Raw genomic sequence first — 21,464 nt, 5'->3', positions numbered from 1 at the left:
AAAGACACTTTAGTATATATATATTTCTAATTGTATAGCATTGTATTTTAAATATTATGCCATAATACACTATTGTTCAAAAGTTTTTATGAAACAGTGTTGATAGAATTGATCAGTAGTGACAGTAAAGACATTACAATGTTACAAAGGATTTCTTTTTCAAATAAATGCTGTTCTTTTTAACTTTGTTTCTATTCAGTCATTGAGAATCCTGAAAATTTGTATTGAGGTTTACACAAAAAGTACTTATTTACACAACTGTTTTGCAGCATTGATAAAAATATGAAATATTTCTTGAGCTTTGATTTCTGAAGGATCACGTGACACTGAAGACTTGAGTAATGATTCTGAAAATTCAGCTTTGCCATCACAGAAATAAATTACATCTTAAAATATATTAAAATAAGACGGGTATTTTAAATTGCAATTATATTTCAAAATATTACTGTTTTTACTGCATGTCTTACTAAACAATGCAGCCTTGGTAAACATAAGATAACTTTTGAACGGTAGTGTATATGAAGATATCTAAAATTAATGTGTAATATATACTTTGCATTCACACACACACAAAAAAACTATTATTCAGAATTCACCAGTAAATTGCAAAAAGAGAAGATTACGAATAAAAATTGTGCTACAACTTTGCAGACAAATAAGTAATAAAACTGTGGAAAGAAAAACAGAAATTTTCCCAAAAAGCTGCTAATTTACACACAGTACATTATGTGATACGAACTCTGTACAAAAAGTGACAAGTGCCATGCGCTCACACCAAAACTGCAACAGAAAACAGTGCTCAAAAATAAAACTGTGGCCACACTGCATATTAATACATGGAAGCATGTGCGAGAGATCAGAGAACAGAAAGGAGGAGAGCGTGAGTGTCATTGCAGTAAAATCGGCATATTCCCACAATGCACCTGTGCTTGAGTCCCCTCTTGGGAAGCGTGCTTCTATCACTGCAGGAATCGCTGAGAGATGGATAAAATGAATCAGCGAGAGAGGAGAGGAACTTAATCATGAGGGATGGTTTTCCAGACAGATAATAAGGCATAAATCAATTATAATTGCACTATTAAAGGTGATCATCCTTTGATTAATCTAGAACCAAGAATAAAAAATAATCTTGACTGTGCGGTCACATTAATTTTAAGGCAAATAAATCGTATTTGTAATGAAGGCTTTGATTGAGCAAAGTTATGGATTTCACCACTAGACGTGGTTAGAGTAACAATTGCCAGCAGTTATGACAAAATGTTAAGGGTGCGCTTAAAGGAAGGGTAAAGGCAATGTTTTTCATAAACGCTTTTTGTTATACTGTGTTTGCAATAAGGAATAGAAGTGGTCTAAATCAGAGCTGAGGGACAAGTTTACGGTTTATGTCAAGTTTAGGCTTACAACCAGGGTTAGATGCTTCTACATCAGTGTTATTCACCTATCATTTCCCTCTGATTTTAGGGATAACTTATGGATAGGGTTAGGACTTGATTTCTGGAAAAGAATGTTGTTTCAGGATCAACAAAATATGTTGATCCAGGGACATGTTTTACTTGGCAAAATTGTGGTGACCTCACTTGGCATAGATGGCCTCAAAACTAAGAACAAAACCCCAATTTAGATTTTTGATGAGTCTTTAAAACTACAGTATAAAATTACGCAAACACAAAGACACAAAGCCATGTCAGTATTAAAAAGCAGCAGAAGTGGACCCAGAAGCTATGGGACATTTTACCTGTCTTGCTTCCGTGGCAATGTGTTACGGCTGAATTTAGGACTCGCAGAGGGAGAGGAGAGGGGACTTGGGGAATGTAGAGGGGAGAGGAGAGGGTTGATAGAGAAAAAGATCATTGGAGAAGAGATGAATACAGAATTAGAGACACCCAAAGAGGCTTCCACACTGCAGTATCACAACTTTAAAAAAAGTGTGTTAATGGAATAGTTTTCCTTTAAACATTTAAATTCTGTCATCATTTGTCATTTCAAAGTTGTTTCAAACCTGTAAGACATTGATTTCTTCTGCTGAACACAAAAGAAGATATTTTGTTCCTATTATGAAAGTCTATGGGGTCCAACAACTGTCTGGTTACTGACATTCTTCAAAATATCTTCCTTTGTGTTGAGCAGAAGAGAGAAATTCATACAGGTTTGGAACAACTTGAGGGTGAGCAATGCTGACAGAATTTTCTTTTTTAAGTGAACTATTCCTTTAAATAGGTTTTTATGAGCACTGTGATAGAACGATGATTGATTAATTTAAATTTGAAATCCTAAAGTTTATCCATCATTTGGGTTTTTCAACAAACACCAACTAACTTAGTATGAACTGAATCATAGTATGAACCAGAAATGTAGGGGATTCACAGCATTTAAATGCAGTAGTCACGCCTAAAACTTTGCAGTGTGTATGTGGATATTCTGAATTTTTAATCAGAACTAAATTATAACTTACAATTTACCGTAATTGAGCTAATTATAATCACAACAATTGAATAACATTGTGTGATCAGAATCTGAATCGAGATACGTTATCCATTTTCAATCTGAACTCAAATCTAATTTACATGACTTTTCCCAGAGTTCAGAAAATCACACTTATATATAACCTCATTTATCCAGGTGGAACCACTGATATATGTGGCGTTTCAACAAACTCAATAGAAAATATGAACTGAATAGTAATTCCAAATCAGAATGCGAATCAAAAACAGAATTCTAATTTGGATTTGCATTCCGATTTCGAATTCTGATTCTCGAAGACCACACACACACTGCAGCTGTCATGTCTCTTCTTCTAATGCCATTACTAGGCCAGTGTGAGTTCAGGAGTGACTCCTGGATTCCGTACACACAGGAAATAATCATTTAGAAGATTCATTCCCACATATAATTGTGGTTACCCCCTAAAACTTTGTGACATTTCAGAATAAAAACACTGATTCTAATTCAGAATCAAACATACTGTAATTCTGATTAGAAATAGGTCACATTTTAGTCAAATTCTCACTATTAACTAATTATTAACTACGACTTTTGCCTAAATAAACTCCTAATTACGGCTTATTAATAGTTAGTAAGGTAGTTGTTAAGTTTAAGTGTTGGGTTTTATAAGGGATGTAGGATATGTTCATGCAGAATAAACCATTAATATGTGCTTTATAAGTACTAATAAACAGCCAATATCCTAGTAATATGCATGCTAATAAGCAACTAGTTAATAGTGAGAACTGGACCCTAAACTAAAGTGTTACCAAACTATAAATTCTGAATATACATCACAATATTTCAATATTCCAGACCAGTATTGGAGATAAAACAAGTTTTTTCCTACTCTCTTCCAGACTCACCTCTCTGACATGCCCGTCTTGGCACTACCCGTTCTCATCAGTGCCGGGTGAACATCCTCACGGTGATGCCCGCTGCCTACAGACATGTCAATGGACTCGCTGCTGGTGTGCATGCTGCTCACAGAGGGGTACCCGAGAGCCGAAGAGCTGCTGATGGTGGTTCCCCAGGTCCCTGTGCCCGTGGAGTACACCGAGCCAGGGCTCGAAGCTTGTTCGCTGCCCCCTACGCTGGCGCCGCGACCCCCGTACAGGGGACTGCTGCTGCCACTACCTGGCACCGTGGAGGGGGAGTCCAAGGGCCCGCCGGAGGACTGGGTGTGCCCAAGGGTAGCGTGGGGGTTGGAGATAACCACCGAGTTTTTCATGCTCTCTGCAGTGGTGACTGGGGCTTGCTTGGCAGCCTTACCTCCAAATAGTCTGAGAGAACAAAGAATTTATTAAAATCCAATTAGTCAAGCCAAAATTTATTCAGACACCTTCAATATTTCTCACATTATCACAGTTTATTCGCTATAGTTTAGAAAATGGTAATAAAATATGACAAGAACTCAAAAGAGTTATCAAAAGTGACCCTGGATTACAAAACCAGTCACATGTCGCACAGGCATTTGTGGCAATAGAAAAAAATACATAGTTGTATCTCGGCCAAATATTGTCCTATCCTAACAAACCATACATCAATGTGTAAAAAGCTTATTTATTCAACTCTCAGATGATCTCAATTTCAATGATCAAAATTGACCCTTGTGACTGGTTTTGTGAACCAGGGTCACAAATCAGTTGATATTTCACTGGTTTTGGCCATCCTTCTGTTAGACTGTCACAAATGAATTAGGTTAAGTACACAATAAGATAATACCACTTTAGGTCAATAAATTACCAAGCAATGCTTAATTTTGTTCAGTCTGGTGTAAAAAGGTCGCATTAGCAATTAAAGAAAAAACACTTAAGAAAACATGGTCAGGTCAAAGTGTCTGAATAATTTTTGGTCCGAAATTTTAATACATTTTACTGGTAGTCCATTGCATGAAGAATTTTTTGGGTATAACATGTCACAGTTTACTTTATTTTGCTATCCTCACTTACATAAATTAACTATCGTGTCCAGCACCCACTAGTAAAAAATATATAAATTTTAAAAAATTATATCTGGTGTCTGAATAATTTTTGGTTTGACTGTATATTAACAAAATACTTTTTTTATACAAAAAATATGAATGGTGTTGTGTATCGGAGTGTATAATTTTCTGCTCTCTATATGGCTTGGTCTTTCCTTCAATGTAAGTCTATGAGAATTCCCCCTCTATTTATCATCCATAAAAAAATTCTGAAGGAGTTAAACACCGAAGTATGAGCAATGTGCAAGTATACTAAATATGATTGATACTTGCAAAGCCATACTTCTCTTTATTTCCAACCTTTAATGTTCACCATGTCCCTTTCAACCCATGAAGCTGAAGAGAAAAAAGCATGTTTCTATCCTTAAAAATAGTGAGAAAAGATTAAAATAATCAATAACACGAGCAGCAAAAAACGTGAGCCCCCCCGAACAGTCGTGATCTATGACTGTCATAAAGCAAGTTAAGAAAACGGCTTCAGAAAGACCCTAACTATGGAACTGGAGGAGGTTACAAAAACTCATTCCTTCTTTCACATGTTTGGCAATGTAAGTGTGGACTGAGAAGATGAATAGGGCCATTAATTGAGGAAGCGTCAATGAAAACTCAGATTTATAAGGATGAAATTCTGTGTGGTATGTTAAACCGCCCTGTCTGTACCTTCGCAATGTAGGGGACGAGACCTCACTGTACTTGTTCCCCTGCCTCGCTGTCTGTGGAATAGTAGCAGCCCCTCCTCCCGAAACAATCGGACTGGATCTCAGGTTGTCCATCTCTGAAGTCACGCCCTTCTCTTTGTCCGTCTGATTGGCTTGGATTGCGTGCCCGTTGGTTTTAGGAGCAGAATCTCTCGGCTTATTGGCTGTGATGGTAGTAAGGACGGGCGTTCGGGAACTCAGGCTCGACTCGATGCTGCTTGTGGACGATCGGTTCCCGTTGCGGGCCGCGGCCCCGGAGCGGGACGGTCGAGGTAGACTACGGTACTGCAGCGTTGAACGAGCACTGGGGGACAGGTATCCGTCCTCCTGAGGGGGCAATAAACCATCCACAGCCCCTTTTAAAGACCCTCTCCCACCAACCAGAAGTGCGGAGGATTTGGGAATCTTGCCCAGGGTGGCGGAGCCGCTGGTAATGGTGGCGCCGCTCGCTGTGACCAGTGTGATGCTGGAGGTGGTTACCACAGTGTGGACGCCGTTGGGCTTCTTGAAACCGAATGTGCTTGTGGGGACTCGACCTGCTGGGGTTTTCTTGGCTTCGTCTCCGCTGCTTCGACCGGCGTCAGAGGAAGAATGCTGGACGATGTTGGAAGAGGGAGACATACGGCCTTTTTCTGAGACCTTAGCGTCATCTGTTTTACCTATTGGAGAAAAGAACGCTACAGCTGGAAGAGCTGATAATGCACAACACTTGCAGATAATGTCAACACTGTGTGTGGGATTTCACTGTGTATTAAATTAAACTAGGGCTGCATGATTTGGGGGGGACAAATCGAACTGCGATTTGAAAATGCGCAACAACAACAAAAAAGAGCTCTAGGTTTGCTGTGCTTGTTTGTTATAAAATTATTATTATTTTATATTATGATTATTATTATTACAAAATAAGAAATATTAAACAAAATAAGAAATATTACAATTGTAATATTTCAGTGCAAAAAAAATAAAAAATAAGAATAATTTTATTTAACAGAACAACTGATAAAAATTGCTGACAAAAAAAAATTATTAAAAAAAGAATGCTTTTATTTAGGGCTGCAAAATCTGTCATTTTTTATTATATATAAATAACACTAAATAATAATAATTATTATTTTTTTATTATGATTTTTATTATTACTAAATAACAATATTAAACAAATATGAAATATTGGTATTGTAATATTTCACTGCAAATAAAAGTAACAGTATTTAAGAAAACATATTTTACAGTACAACTGTAATATAATAATAATTGCAGTACTTTCTTGATTTTCAAAAGTTAAACTCTCATGCTTTTATTTTGGCGGAAAGGCCTTAAAGCTACTCATTTGTTGACAACAGTTGGTTTATAAGTGCTCCTCATTACAAGTTTGGTGCATGCTGCATTCCCAAATGTATGTTACGAGCATTTCAAACTCAAGAACATATGAATGGATGGACTTCGTGTGGAGATTTTATTGTGAATAGAGACACTGAAAACTCTGGATCATGTATTAATAATAATAATTAAAAAAAAACACACCGCTGCGATTCACTCTGAAACAATCAGTGCTTATATTTATTTGATTAAATCGTGAAGCCGCAAATGAAACTTTTCTGAATTCCACGATTAAAAAAACCCCACCACTGACCAGTTACAGCTGAAATATTTTAAGAACATTCTAGGAAACACAACACCTACCTGTCCCTTGTGTCTTAATCGCGCCGCTTCCCGTTGTTCCGGTTGAACTTTTGGTCCGGGGTACGGTCACGCCCACCTGTGCACTCATGCCCCTCCTCCAAGAGCCGGTCTGAGAGATGGGTGCAGCTTTCCGTCCAGAGCTGCTCTTATCGGACTCCTCCGACACATCCGAAGGGTTCCTCCGCCACTTCAGACCTCCATCCATTTTGATGCCACAATCCAAACCCCCATCCGACTTCTTGACCTCTTCACTGGACCAAGCAGTGTTGCGTTCGCCTGCTGAATGCTTCTCTGTGTCTGTCTGAGGATATGGAAAACAATACCCAATTCAAATCAACATTATAAATACATCAATATTAGAAAGTACTCACATATTATATGGTAATTAGACTCCAAATTTCAGAATTGAGTTATCAGTTATCAATATATTTCCTTATGATTACCTGTATAATTTTGATTATAATCAAAATGTATTACAATGTCAATAAAACAACAAATGCATCACAACTTCCAGTAGATTTAGTGGTTTTAGAGTTTGCAGGTTTTCATTTCACACACACTTACCAAACTTAGCATTTCAATATAATGAGAAATTATAGTCCTGAAGTCAAACTTGTTTGCTCTTAACCGCTTATTTGTTCCACTGTTTTATTGCAAAGAGGCATGTCAATTGCTTTGGCTTAAATATTGACACAACTCCACCTATTTAGCACTTTATGAGGGTCTTAAGCAGGGGAATGTGAGAGTTGGGTTCAAGTAAACAGAAAAAGAAGAGGGTTTTACCAGAAGAAAGAAAGGGGGTGGACAGACAGAGCACCGGAGGACAACCTCTTTGTGTTTAAGATGTAGTTGGATCACAAATAAATGCTATATAGAGGGGGGATTAAGAAATAAAAATGGCTGAAAACTAATAATAAAAAAAAAAAAAAAACATTGTTTTTGCAGTCCAGTTACACTACAGTTGAAAAGTTTAGGGTTGGTAAGATACTATAATGTTTTTGAACATGAAGTCTCTTATGCTCACCAAGGCTTCATTTATTTGGTCAAAAATACAGTAAAAAGTAATACTATCGCAATTTTGTAAATAACTTTTTTCTTGATGAACTTGATGTTTGATGTTTCAAGTTTCAAAAGGGACTGAGAGTTTATGCTTTTGACATCAATGTACAGCTGCATCTCTAACAAAGCCAGAAGATTTTCTATACACTACATTTCTGTACGATTTTTATAGAGTTGAGCTGAGTAATTAACCGAAAAATGGCAGTTTGGTGCTTATAAGATCTAAAACTTTCAGGTTTTACACAAAGGCGCATGCACAGATATGTAATGTTATTATTATTCATAAATAAATGCGTACTGTTATGGTATGTGTGTGTAAATGTGCGCGGGTCATACCTGTCCATTCAGGGCCTTACGGGACGCGGCGGGGGTGTTGGCATAAGAGCTTATGGAGGAGCTGGTGTTGATGTCATCAGTATCAATAGCATCACTGATCCCACTGCTGACTGAACTGCTGTCATCCCAACTGAAAGAGAGATAAAAAAAAAAAGATTTAGACATTATATGAGCCTTTGTTTCCAAATATATGAATGTTATGGAATGATGAAGTTCTGTTCATCAGCAGAAACATTATATAGAAACACATCTTTGGACTGGGAAAAAAACAGCATTAGTGGTGATTTTTGAACCACATCAGAGCAATAAACCCACACTATATGATGGGCTTTTAATATTGCACATGACTGTACATTTTTGGATCTGATGAGGGTCACAGTGGCTAACCAGAGTAACTGATCGCTGTGTTTAACAGCATCCCTGGCTCTCGGGTGGCCATCATCATTCAGACCGTACTATGACAACAAAAGAAAACACAAACAAACACACACTAGCTCAATATCTATCTATCCATCCATTCATCCATCCTGAGAGTGCAACAACATACTTCCTTTTGCTATCCTTTTCTCGTTTTTTGCTGCATGGACGTTTGACGACACCTCAGCATCAAAGTTTAGTATAAATGCTTTTATCATGTAAACTTTCTCTTTGACATAACTGCAGACACACATAAAGATCAGAAATCTCAAGTCTCAAAAAGCAGCGCTGATGTCTCCAAAGATCCCATATAGACTGGCTTTGATTGAGAGGAATCCCTTAAACCAAAATCTGCCCTGAGTAAGTCTTAACAGATGCCCGCCCAACCTCCTATAAACCCTAAAGAGCTTGTTTCAGAATCTACAAATCTACAACTCCTTTTGCTCTACAAAAAGGTTTTGTAAATAAGCTGTTAAAAAACACAGTTTTTCCTGAAATCTCACACATAACACACATAACACACTCTACCTGACTCGATGTCCATGACTGCCGGTAGCCGGGGAGGGAATAAGGAGATTGATTTCAGGGAAAAAATGCCTCATGATATTAAATGTTCAAAAAGCACACTAATACAAAAGTTCCTTCTTGCTGTATTTATTCCTCGCTCCTTTCTTAACTTGCACGACAATCCATGTATTCCCTGAAACCTCCTGTCACTCTCTCTCTCTGTCTGTTTCTCTCTGGTAATCTGATCCTTGAGAGGGACGTTTTAACCCTGCAGATCGCTGGATTCGCAATGGATCGGGAACCCAGAGAAACGCTCACTCACATTCACACACTTCGACACACAGACAAACAGAGCGTGAGAAGGACAAAGAGACAGTGATAATGGAGGCCAAAAAGACAAAAAACCACACACATTTACACAAACACACACTCTTTCTCGCTTTCACACACACATGCACATGCAGGAACCACCCTACTGGGTCTAGGATGCTAATTAGAGATCAGCGTTTTGAGTGAGCTTGAATGAGGGCTTCTCTCTGGCTCACTACCCTGCCATTACTGTGTCCAGCAAGCACACAGGCTAACCAGCAGACCTGCGTTAAACAGCACCTCCACTAAAACCTGCAGGGTGACGTCACTTACTTCAGCACGCACACACACAAATCTTGATGGTTATCAAAGAAACTGTTTTAACTGAGAATCACAACCATCATTCACACACTGTACCTCCCATGCATTGAAAGTATTTTGCTAAATAATTGTGTTGTTATGCTTTCACCTACCAATATGAGTTGGCAGCCATATTGTTTTACCATATTTAAATGAATTCTACAGAAATCTACAGATTTTCCCATAAAAATAATTAAATAAAAAATAGAAAACACAAATTCTGCATGTTCTGTCTGGGTCTAGACAAGTTACCCAAAATGCCCTTTGCAGTTTTTAGAACAAGGGTTTTCAAAAATGTGACTGATAGACGGACGGACGGACGGACGGACAGACAGACAGATAGATAGATCTCATGATTTCCAACTAGTATTTAAATGAATCAGTAATGTCAGATTTAAAAGTTTATTTATTTTAATAATAATAATTCCAATTAAAAAAATTATACAAACATTTTATACAGTTTTCGATGAATTTTTCCATAGACCTTCAATTATCTGAAAATATATATATATATATATATATATTTATATATTGACAGATAGCAGAAAAGGCTAGCATAAGAAAGATACTGTGTGTATATATATATATATATATATATATATATATATATATTCTGTGCTTGTGGAGCAAATTCTCTACTAAAATATACATTAAGATACTGATTATACGGCTTTTAACCACTTCTCAAAACCCCCTCACACAATCTGGTATCAATGCAATAAACCTTAGTGCAGGGAAGGAGGGCGTCGGGGTTAAACCAGGCGAGTGTGTGTGTGTGTGTGGGGTGGAGTAGGTTAACTGGCAGGCTTTTAAGAAGACCGTTACGTCCCAAACAGTTTGGGGCATTCCAGACCTTTCCATGCTCAGCTCTGCGGTCGGAGAATGACAAAGCTCTCTCTGACCACAAAACGATGAGAGGTCAAAGAGGCTTTTTATTCTTTCGCCTGTGGTTATCGTTTTTCCCCCTTTTTACATGCACTATTTCACCAATTTGTTTCATAAATCAAGGTCTCTTTTACCATCAGGCATTGATTTAGAGTTGGTCCAATTCATTCGAACAAATCCGTTTTAATTAAACGGTTCATTTGAACTGATTCGCTTAAATATTCACTTCAAAATGTTTCCAGAAATGTAACTTTGTTGAAGCTCAACAAATATTTACTATGTTTTGAGGCGTTACACATGACTTGTGCATTAGCAATCCATATGAGAGAGCCATGTGAGGAACTGGATTTTAAGTCCTTATTTGTTGAAAAATCTCCCCTCTCAAAAGTCATTCATGTCCTCCTACATGCAAAAATGGCACCTCTAGACGTGTTGTGCCAGGTTTGTTCATGTTTGTAATCAGATTACTTTTTCAAGTAACTAGTAAAGTAATGCATTACTTTTAAAATTACCTCAAAATATCTGCTTTACTTTTACAAATTTACTTTGTTTTCTCATTTACTGACTGACACCTCTCCTGTCCCCATGTTGAGGAAAGTGCAGAGGCGTTGTGTTCGCTGTGTTAACATTGATATTGTAGTTGTAGCCTAATGTGAGCAGGCATTTACCCATCTCATTTGCACAAAAACAGATTTAGTATTCCTCAAAATGAATAAAAACAGTGAATATGAAAACTCAGAATATTACGCAAACCTGCAATATTTGAATGTTAAATAACACAAATATACTTTATGTACTTAATCTCAATTTATTAACCAATGCATTTGCTGCTGACTTTCGATTATCTAGTTCAAACATATAAGCAGAAAATAGGAATTCTCCTGCAATCCAGAGGGTCAGCACAGCTGAAGTGTTTGTTTGAGCTGCGCCCTCTACTGTACAGGTGAGAATTCACATTTCCTTCACTCGAGGCTTATTCATTTCTCTTTTGGGGAAAAACAAACAAGCAAGCCCAGCCCAGGTGAGGAAAAAGTAACGCAAAAGTAATGTAAAATTACCTTCCACAAAAAGTAACTAAGTAACACAATTAGTTACTTTTTTAGGGAGTAACACAATATTGTAACGCATGGCTTTTAAAAATAAATTTCCCCAACGCTGAATGGCATTGACCATAATTGGTTTTCATGTCTCATTGTTGACATTACATATGGTATGACATGTCACAGCTATAGAAAACTTGAAATATAGCCTGAATGGAAAAGAGCAACAAGGACACAGACCACAGACGAAAAAAGTTGGAAATGACAAGATGAGTGCGAGTCCTACAAGTAATGTACTTGAATGTAAAATATTTTAATGTAATGACAGAACTATTACTTACACACAGATTTATAAACTCCCAAAAAAGTTACAGTTAAGAGAGTCAATTTTGATCAAGAAATTAATAAGAGCCCGTTCAAAATAAAATCCTTCACAGTTTTGAATGATTCGATGATTCTCTGAAGTCCAGCACCTACACACAAACACATATGTATTGAATTTAGCACTCACATCCCCCCCCCCATCTCTCTCTCTCACACACACACAGAGAGAGACTCTCATCTGCCCGACTCTCCTTAGCAACAGAGCTTCCCTCATGGGCTGAAGGAATCGTGTGTATTTCTGTATGTGAGATGCTTAGCGTTTCTCTGTATCTGGTCATGAGGTCTGCCTGCTTTGAATGCTTAAGCATGATCATCATGTTGATCCAGTTACCTGTGGTGTGTGTGTGTAATCACACTTAAAATGTGCAGACTAATGCATATAAACAGCGACACACACACATGAAATACTACTGCGATGAAGATCCCCATAAGTGGAGTTTATGTTCCACCATATCAATTTACCCTGAGAAGAACAGATCCATCTGTTAAATGTATGTCAAATAATCTCTCTATCAGCATATACTTAGAAGGAATGATGACGTGTTCTCTGTACATTACTACCAGCTCTATATCTTTTAACTATTTCTAAAAACAACTGATAACATGCAAATAAACCTTGATATATCCAGTTTGAGTATTACATAAAAGTCACTCATCACTTGTCTGCTTTCTAAACGCTTCAAATCCTAAACTTAAATCTCCAGATTCCTTGTTTCCCAGGGCATTGTGTTCATTCTGAACACCAAAGTTTTTCTCAGGCACTAGGAAACTTGACAGATGCGAGCAAGGAGGAAATTTGGGTAAGGAAGAATTTCTCTTTTTCATGGCCAGATCAGAAAAGGTTTCTTGCAAATAAAAGCTTATCATTAAAATGTCTCCGTTCAAAAGTTTGGAGTCAATAGGATTTTTAAAAGAAGTCTCTAAGGCCTTGTGTCCACCAAAGTGTTTTTAGCCACTGCGATTGGACGGCTTGGTAAAAAGTGATTGCTGTGAGTGCTGTGATTTACACAAAGCGGAACATTTTTCAACCCTTGGCATCTGAGAAAAAAAAAAAAAAAAAAAAAAAAACTCAGCTCATCACCATGTGTATATCAGAGGCCCCAGTCAGGACACCCACATCAACACACACATACAGATGAGAGATTGGAGGCCCTAAATACCCAGGTGTCTTCCGGCTGCACAGGTGTGCTGTGGCCAGATCAGACTGATGGTTGGAGGGAAGAAGGATCGTACAACATCACACATGTGATCCACTGCACTTGCCCAGGAAAATGTAAGACACTCTGTCTCTCTCTTTCCTACGCTTCAATCTACTCACAGTCTGAGAAGTGTTCACTACAGTTTGGCTGCTCTCTGTCATTTGAATGCCTCTCCAGAGGTCAGAACGGGGTCATCTGAAGTGCTCTGACCTTAAAAACCTCTTACACTCAAACATGTGGCAGAGAAGCACGGCTGTGTTATTCCCAGGGCCTCTCTCATGTTATCTCTCTCCCTTTTATCACCACTCCTGCCAGAAGAAGTGTTATTTAAAACAGGAGACGCCAGGGACTTGTGAAATGTTTCCCCCTCATTAGTGAGCTACAAAATATCGTGATGATTCATAGTTAATTATATGAGCTTTAAATAATATCATCACGTCGTGAGGAGTATCACGTGGTGTGAGTGTCTCCTCTAAGAATACAACAAACAAAAGAGAGAAATGACTTGTTTGATTAACTGATGGCAATATTTATTATTTCCATATAGGGCCATATATTGGAAAAGGGGATTTTTACTCACACCAGGAGTACCAATGTACCACTATGCTTTAGCTTTTTATATTTTCACATGGCAGGCATAGATTTAAAAGATGCCCATCTTCCGATGAAATTCATTTTCTGATCCTTCTTCGTAACTTTTACGATAGCTATGTTTCTAACCCATGTTGCAGATAATGTAGCCTATACGTCAAAAATGTAGGTTATTTTCACTATTTTTTTTGGTCATGCAACTAATCCATATGAATCCATACGGTTTAGTCAAAAAGACAAAATCTATATGACACAAATATATGACGAGCAGATTGAATTTAGGCTTTTCAATTCATTTGGATTAGTTTTACGATCTCTTTATGAACTTTTTGAAGCATCGAAGTGGTAGTTGTGTAGCTGTCAATGGAGGGACAGAAAGCTCTCAGATTTAGTTAAAAATATCCTCACTTGGGTTTTGAAGAGGTCCAAAAGTCCCACGGGTTTGGAATGACATGAGGGTGAGAAAGGAATTTTCATTTTTGGGTGAACTATCCCTTTAAAGCGTGTATTAACAGAGAAGAATGGGGATACAGATGTATTGTGAAGCTGTAGTACAGTCATATAATATAATTATTTAATATGCATTTGTTTTAAATACTAAAATATTGTTAAGCAATGATTGTTAAGAAAAAATAAATTAAGATGTCTTGATAAAGTGACAAAAAAAACAATAAAATGCTACAAAAATGTAATACATGTCCAATTTAAATACACTGAATCAAGTCATCAACATAAAATCCTGTGCATCTCTCTAATGCAAACAGTGAAAACAAAGTAGTTTCATGCAATAAATGCCATATGACCTGCTTGCTTTAACATCTAACTATATTGTCTCATTTACTTCCCCATATCATAAATTGGGAAAAAACAACAACTTCTGATACTGAATTCACAGAGAAGCTTTCATGATCTAATGTGCACTGAGGGAAAAGACTAAATGGACTAATGTGGTGTGTGGTAAAAGGGTGGTGGAAATAAGGAAGGATGATTGGGTTGGAGAACAAAAAGAAAGAAGATAACAAATAGATCTGGCTGAAAGAGAGAAACAAAGAGAGAGAGGGAGAGATGGATGAGTTTCAGGGCAGCAGAGACAGTGGTAGATGTTTAGAGCCTGGAGGTTAACCACAACATCCTCAGCACAGTGGAGGGGACTTGTTCTCAGAAAAGAGGGAGGGGAAGCGTCCAAAATAGAGGGAGGCTATTTATGGTGCAAGAAACACGCATATTATATCATTTCATCATCGTGCTGTACATTTCCTCTTATGTGTGGAGTCTGAGGGGGACAGAGAGAAAATGAGGGGACAGGACTATAAAGAGACGGGAAAGATAGAGAGGAATTCCCCTATGTGCTCGTCCTGTGGTCAAGTCCTAACAAGACACACTGTAGTGTGGGTGAAGGGTGCATATATTAATCTGTATATGGGGTAACCCTAAAGGTAAACGCTGCCCAGTGTCCTCCCAAATATTGAATAATAAACACAATAATTTAGTGTGAAATGGTCAAATGCAATTAAATGTAACACAATAGGTTGATTTCTCTGAACAGTCTTGATCGTATTCAAAAGCAGCATGAGTCAGCATCAGATCTATGCAAATGGTCCAACACAGAAACAATATCTTTTGTTCTGGTGCGGAGAAGGGAATTCAAATCAGTTCAGTCATTTACATTACTAAATTATGCCATGATGTATACTGTATATATATATTAAAACAAGAACTACAAAAAAGTATTGCAAACAATAGAAAAAAATACATAATTTTTTTAATTATAATTATATATATATATATATATATATATATATATATATATATATATATATTAATATATATATATATATTAATATATAATTATATACATATATATATATATAGTATAGGAGCCTGACTGTTATATATTTTCATTCATTTTCATTCATTTTCAGACAAAAAAAAAATATGTTATGTGTGGTTGCCAGGGTATGTAGTTGTTAAGGTATTTTGAAAAACTCAACAAGTGAACAATAAGAATTTTAATTTACCCTTGCAGCAATGATTTTGATTTGCTAATGTGCGTTCAACAAAATTCTGTACATGGTATAACAGCCACATCTAAATGAGCATGTAATTTGGGAAGCAGCTAAATGCTGGTTTGCCTCTGGATGTGCAATATATTCAACAGTAGAATGAAAAGACTTATCCAACAAAACACACACAGAAAGCATTAGACCTCCAATTTTTTAGGAAGTGCACATGATATGATTTTAAAAAGGGGAGCAATAAAAAAGCACAATCTTCCAATTTTTTCAACAATCTAAAACTTACTTTCCCATCTAGCTGAAGAACTAAATGTGGTGACGTAATACCAGAATAAATGGCATCTCATCTGGTTCATGCACCCATCTGTCTTTCTGCCAGCTAATGACTCAAATACATATAAATACACATGCTAATTAAATATCATCGTTTAAAAGGGGGCAGTTGTACCCACTCTGCAGGGTTACACCCACAGACTACAACATAGATCTGCAGCAGAGAGGGTTGTGGTGACAAGCAATCATTTCAGTTGTTTTCTTTTGAAAGCTAGTGGTGTGTGCAAGCTCAACTCAATAGAAGACCTATTTTCTTTTCTTTTCTGTAATGGAGCGTGCCATCAGCCATCAACAACCAGATCCACCTCCAGTGCAGGATTTACCCAGGTGAACTTAATATAGACCTCGAGCAGCCTATAAAACCAATGCAGCTGTGATAGGACTGGATTCAGACAGCAGTTAAACATGATTTGCTACAGAAGCTGATATTATGATTATGCATTTTTAAAATAATCTTCTCTGATGATGTTTACTGGTGCGAGGGCAGGGCAACCTGTTACTCATGACATCACAGCAATAGCAAACCACAACCATCCAATAAATTCCCCATAGACAAAATCAAGACCCGCCTTACAGTCTCTCTTATTCGAGAAGCCGTTTCACTCAGATATATGTCACAACAGGAGAGAAAAGACTCCCAACTTCCATTTCATGCAGACTTTAAAAGATACGCTATGCAACTTTTGGCCCCCTGGTGGTAGAAAAAACAAAAACTGCATGCATTTTACGGAAGAACATTGTTTTGGTTGTGCTTCGGCTCTGTGTGACTGTGTGGATGAATATGGTTATCCACTGTTCATAAAACATTCACTACTAGGCTTAAGAGATATAACCAGATTAGATGGAAAAGAACTCAAACTGACGACACGGTACTTCCAGCACAGCTACAACAACCAAAATGACCCTTCACAATAGACAATGCTTTACAATGAACTCTATTAGAGAGCGACATATGGAAATGTATCAGTTCAATAAGATACCTTACTTGCTGAGTAATAAAAACCTCCATTTTTAAAAACATTTCAAGTCCCTCAGTTTCTTTGCATCTCTGAAAAGCCAAGCCAATGTTGATTCTTGCTTTATTACGAGCTCTGTCGTTCTCTTTTTGCCATGAGACTCTCCTCTGATCTGCGTGGTTTTTTTTTTAAAGCGGTGACTCCCCGGAGGTTGGAGATTTAGCGGCTCCATTTCAAACTTTCTCGCTCGTTGTGACAACTAACCTCTGCCACTCCTACACCAGACACGCGCCAAAGCAGCCAGAGCAACTATTCTCTATTTACGGAAATGACGAGTCACGCACGGGCGAGTGATGTATGTACGCAATTTCCTATGGAAACCATCCCGCTAGATCTAAAATATACTTAAAATATAACACTTATAATAAGCTTATTATAGTGAATCAATCAGTGCAAGACAAAAGGAAGTGGAAGAAGGATTGATGATGTATTGACAAAGTTACATAGTGTACCTTCAGGGAAAGACAAGGACATTTAAAGGCACACTATGCAGTTTTCGTTTTTCTCAAACAGCGCCCCCTAGAGTCGCTGTGGAGTAAATACCACTCATGCAGAGCCGTCTCTGCACTCTTCCGACCGCACTTTCTTCGTCAACTCTGCCATAATTCACGTCAGAAATGCTTTGCTCTCAGGATGATTCACCCTACTACGAGTTTGTTTACCATCTAAATGATTTCGAAGCTGTTATATTAAGGTACAAATCTTGCATAGTGTGCCTTTAAATGTAGAAGTGAATCCACATTTTGTGTATGTAAAGAATACAAGAGAAAGAAGGATAAGGTACCTGTCGGCGTCTCCCTGGCCGGTGGAGGCATTACGCTGCAGACTTTCCCGTACCATTGCCATTCCATCCGGCATCCGGTTCAATCGCCGCGTGTACAGGCTCAATCCCCCATCCGTCATGTACCTGAGAAAACACACAGATACAGATATTACATTTAAGTTATTAAAAGATTAGGAAATAAAGAACATTCAAAAGCAATGAAACTGCTCACTGACACGCGTCACAGGTTTGGAGGTCACACATCTTGAAATAAATTAACCACGAAATATATAATAGATAGAGATAACAATCGATAATGATGATTTAGATAATGCAGAGATCCACTCTGACATATTAACTGCTTTTTTAATTAGTTCCAGATAATAGAGTGGAGGGGAAAAGTGCAAAGAGTTCCTGTAGGCTGCAATGAAGTCAATTTGAAATACAAATGGTGACCACACAAAATCACAGTATTTTGGGCCCCTAAATATTTGCTAATAATGCTGGTCATCAGACTTTACAGATAAATAAACATATCAATACAGAGAATGATATTCTATATTATCAGTCTAAGTAAAACGCATCTTAGTTTTCAGCTTTTTATGGCAAATAGGATGTTTGACTAGTTTTGTTAGAACTAGACTAGAACCTCAATCAACTAAACTAAACAGTGTTTCATTTAATACAGCCCTCATGACTAATGACATCCAACCCTCAACTGGTTTAAATCAGGCAACAGGAAGTGCGTGTGTGTGTGTGTGAGAGAGAGAGAGAGACATGAGGTTATTAGGGCCAATGATTCACAATCACTCCGAAAAAAAGGCAAGAAAATCCTACCTTCATCAATCTTGAACTAACTGTTAGAATCTAATAATACCAGATGTGTGCATGTAAAACTCAACAGTTTCACTCAAGCAACATCACTCATTTCTTTATCCATTCATTCACATACGCCTATGAGGTTTAGGTGGGAGAAAGGACCACTTGGTGAAAAACAAACCCTCACATAACTAAAACACAATCATAAACTCTTCCAAATATTTGCCCTGTCAATTGATTCCTGGCTGCTCGCCGTCACTCTCTCTCCTATAGCTCCCACCGGACACTGGAATAAAACACCTTCTTCATGCTCAAGCAGACTCACTCAAGGTAAGACAGTTGTGCGTCTGTTAGTGTGTGGTTGTGTGTCGGTACAGTGGCTCTTTGTGTAAAATACTGTTACATCATATTGAGAATATGCTGCTGAAATAGATGGAGCGGTTGGGTTTATACGGCTAACAGTTCATCAACATCTCTAATCAAATCACCTCCTCATACCTCCGATTCTCAATTTCACTCTACATTTCTGAGCGCATGGGTGAATTTCACAAAAAATATCAAGAAATATAGGTTATATTTCACCATAAAATCTTAATTCTCATGAAAACAGTGCTTAATATATATATATATGTTTCCCTTACTTTTTGTAACGTGACTTTTTCTCAGACAGTTTTCATAACACTTTACAATCCAACTTCAAGCATCAATAGAGAACAGCATCATAGTTTTCTGTACTTATTTGTAAGAAAAAATACATTTTGATGCTGCAAGTAAAATCCAGATTACACTAAACAGAAACAGTCTAAAAACAATCAATAAATGTTAATAAAATGTCTTTCATTTTTACAGTCTCTAAAAGCATTAACGGTCACATTACGCATACAGATTGACAACAATGACTGACATACCTTTCAGTCTTAAACATCCATCAGATGAGATGAGATCTCCTCTCAATACACGCTTTCTGGACTCTCTGATGAATTTGTTTGCAATAGTGTGTGAGGTTATGAATAGGTTTTGTATTTGTAGGTTTGTGTATTCTCTAGTGCTGGACTATATTCTATGTCTCTACTCTTGTGTGTGTGTGTGAATGGCTGAAATTTGTGCCGGTGTGCTGGACTGTTTGGTGAAGAGGGAGGAGGCTAAACCAACCACCCCCTTCCCCAAAACACACACACACACACACGCACGCCCTCACATAAACACAACCCCCACCCCATGAGCAGACCGGGCCAAGACAGCCTGAAGGGTTTTTTGGAGAGGGGCAACGCATGAGGAGAAAGAGAGTGAATAGGAAAGAGTTCAGAGAGGAAAAGTAAGACTAAAGTGGTGCCATAGATTAATGTTTGAGTCTGACATTTGAAGAGCAAAATGGATATTTCAAGGAGGAATTGCTGTACACAACATACATTTATTTCTATTTCTATAAATGAAAAGACACACACACACACACACACACACACACACACACGCGCACACACACACACACACACACACATATATATATATATATATATAAACACTTGCAAAGTTTGCTTAATTGTCATGAAATCAATATACAAAAATCAATTCATTATTTTAAATGATTTTAATGACAATTAAGCACACATTTCAAATTCTCATTACTGTCAGAATGCAATATATCTTTAATGATCAGGCTTCATTGCCTTTATGCTAAATATAATGAATTTTTTTTTTTCTTGTGAAATTTGGGTAATATTCTACCTAGACATGTCCTTTGGGAGGTTTTGAAGGAATAAAAAAATACTGATTTTTTTTTTTTAAATCCCAAAAGCCATAAGACAATCAAACCGGAGACAATCTTCTAACTGTCTCAAGATTGTATATGCATACATTTACACACATACACAGTACACACACATAAATCAATCAATCCTGGAATATTGAGATAATTGAAAAAATTAAGCATATTGCTCATATATTAAAAAAAAAGAGATATATTTAGAAAATACAAATGCAAAAACACCAGCATATATTAAATATCCTACAATAATGTACTTTTTTTTACTAAAGAAACCCAAACATTAGACAATCAATCTCGCAACAATCTTCAAAATGGTTTCCACGTAATTTGAGTTCATGAAATTACACTTTAAAAACTAATTTATGTGTGAAACAACACAAACGCACAGCCTAAACAAACTAAAGCTCTAAATCCCATGCAAGACTATCCTATATGGTCAAACTTTAACCAGTGTTCACCTCCACAGATGGCACAATTCCCAGCATTTCCATCTCATTCCAGATGATTATCTGTTTTGTGGAAATGTCAGTAGCCTCAGAGACAGTAATAAAAGCCTCTTTTAAGTAAAGAACATTTTCATTTCAGCACGATACACATGATGTAATGTGACAAACCTGTCGCTCCATTATCAAAGCGCTGTCATGAATAGAGGAAGGAGATCATATTAGCTCAACCTATATGTGTTCATACATCCAGCAGCCTGGGGTGCATTTCTACAGTAAAGCTTTTAACCCGTCAGCCCAGATTGGACTGTGAAAACAACCACTTTGAGACTTGGGAAATCAGATCCAACAGCGGTATTATAGAGCCTCCTTTCCGTGA

At 37.4% G+C, this 21,464-nt stretch overlaps 1 protein-coding gene across 6 annotated transcripts in view; it reads right to left on the bottom strand.

Annotated features, from left to right (window-relative positions):
* The window catches only part of nav2a (neuron navigator 2a), a 77,154-nt gene that overhangs the window by 20,448 nt on the left and 35,242 nt on the right, over window positions 1–21,464 (bottom strand). For 3 of the 6 annotated variants that reach the window (XM_081359708.1, XM_081359709.1, XM_081359711.1), the window contains 6 exons: window positions 18,080–18,202; window positions 8,240–8,369; window positions 6,845–7,145; window positions 5,126–5,822; window positions 3,348–3,764; window positions 1,736–1,801 (listed from right to left, as the gene is read on the bottom strand). In XM_081359708.1, coding sequence (XP_081215834.1) covers window positions 1,736–1,801; window positions 3,348–3,764; window positions 5,126–5,822; window positions 6,845–7,145; window positions 8,240–8,369; window positions 18,080–18,202 — 1,734 coding nt within the window. Of the gene's footprint in view, window positions 1–923; window positions 975–1,735; window positions 1,802–3,347; window positions 3,765–5,125; window positions 5,823–6,844; window positions 7,146–8,239; window positions 8,370–18,079; window positions 18,203–19,785; window positions 19,946–21,464 lie in introns of those variants that run through there. The other 3 variants (XM_081359713.1, XM_081359712.1, XM_081359710.1) reach the window with 3 other exon arrangements.

The sequence above is a fragment of the Scardinius erythrophthalmus genome (assembly GCF_964197995.2).
Source record: "Scardinius erythrophthalmus genome assembly, chromosome: 2".
Classification (NCBI taxonomy): Eukaryota; Metazoa; Chordata; class Actinopteri; order Cypriniformes; family Leuciscidae; genus Scardinius; species Scardinius erythrophthalmus.
This window is presented reverse-complemented; position numbering and strand designations above follow the sequence as displayed.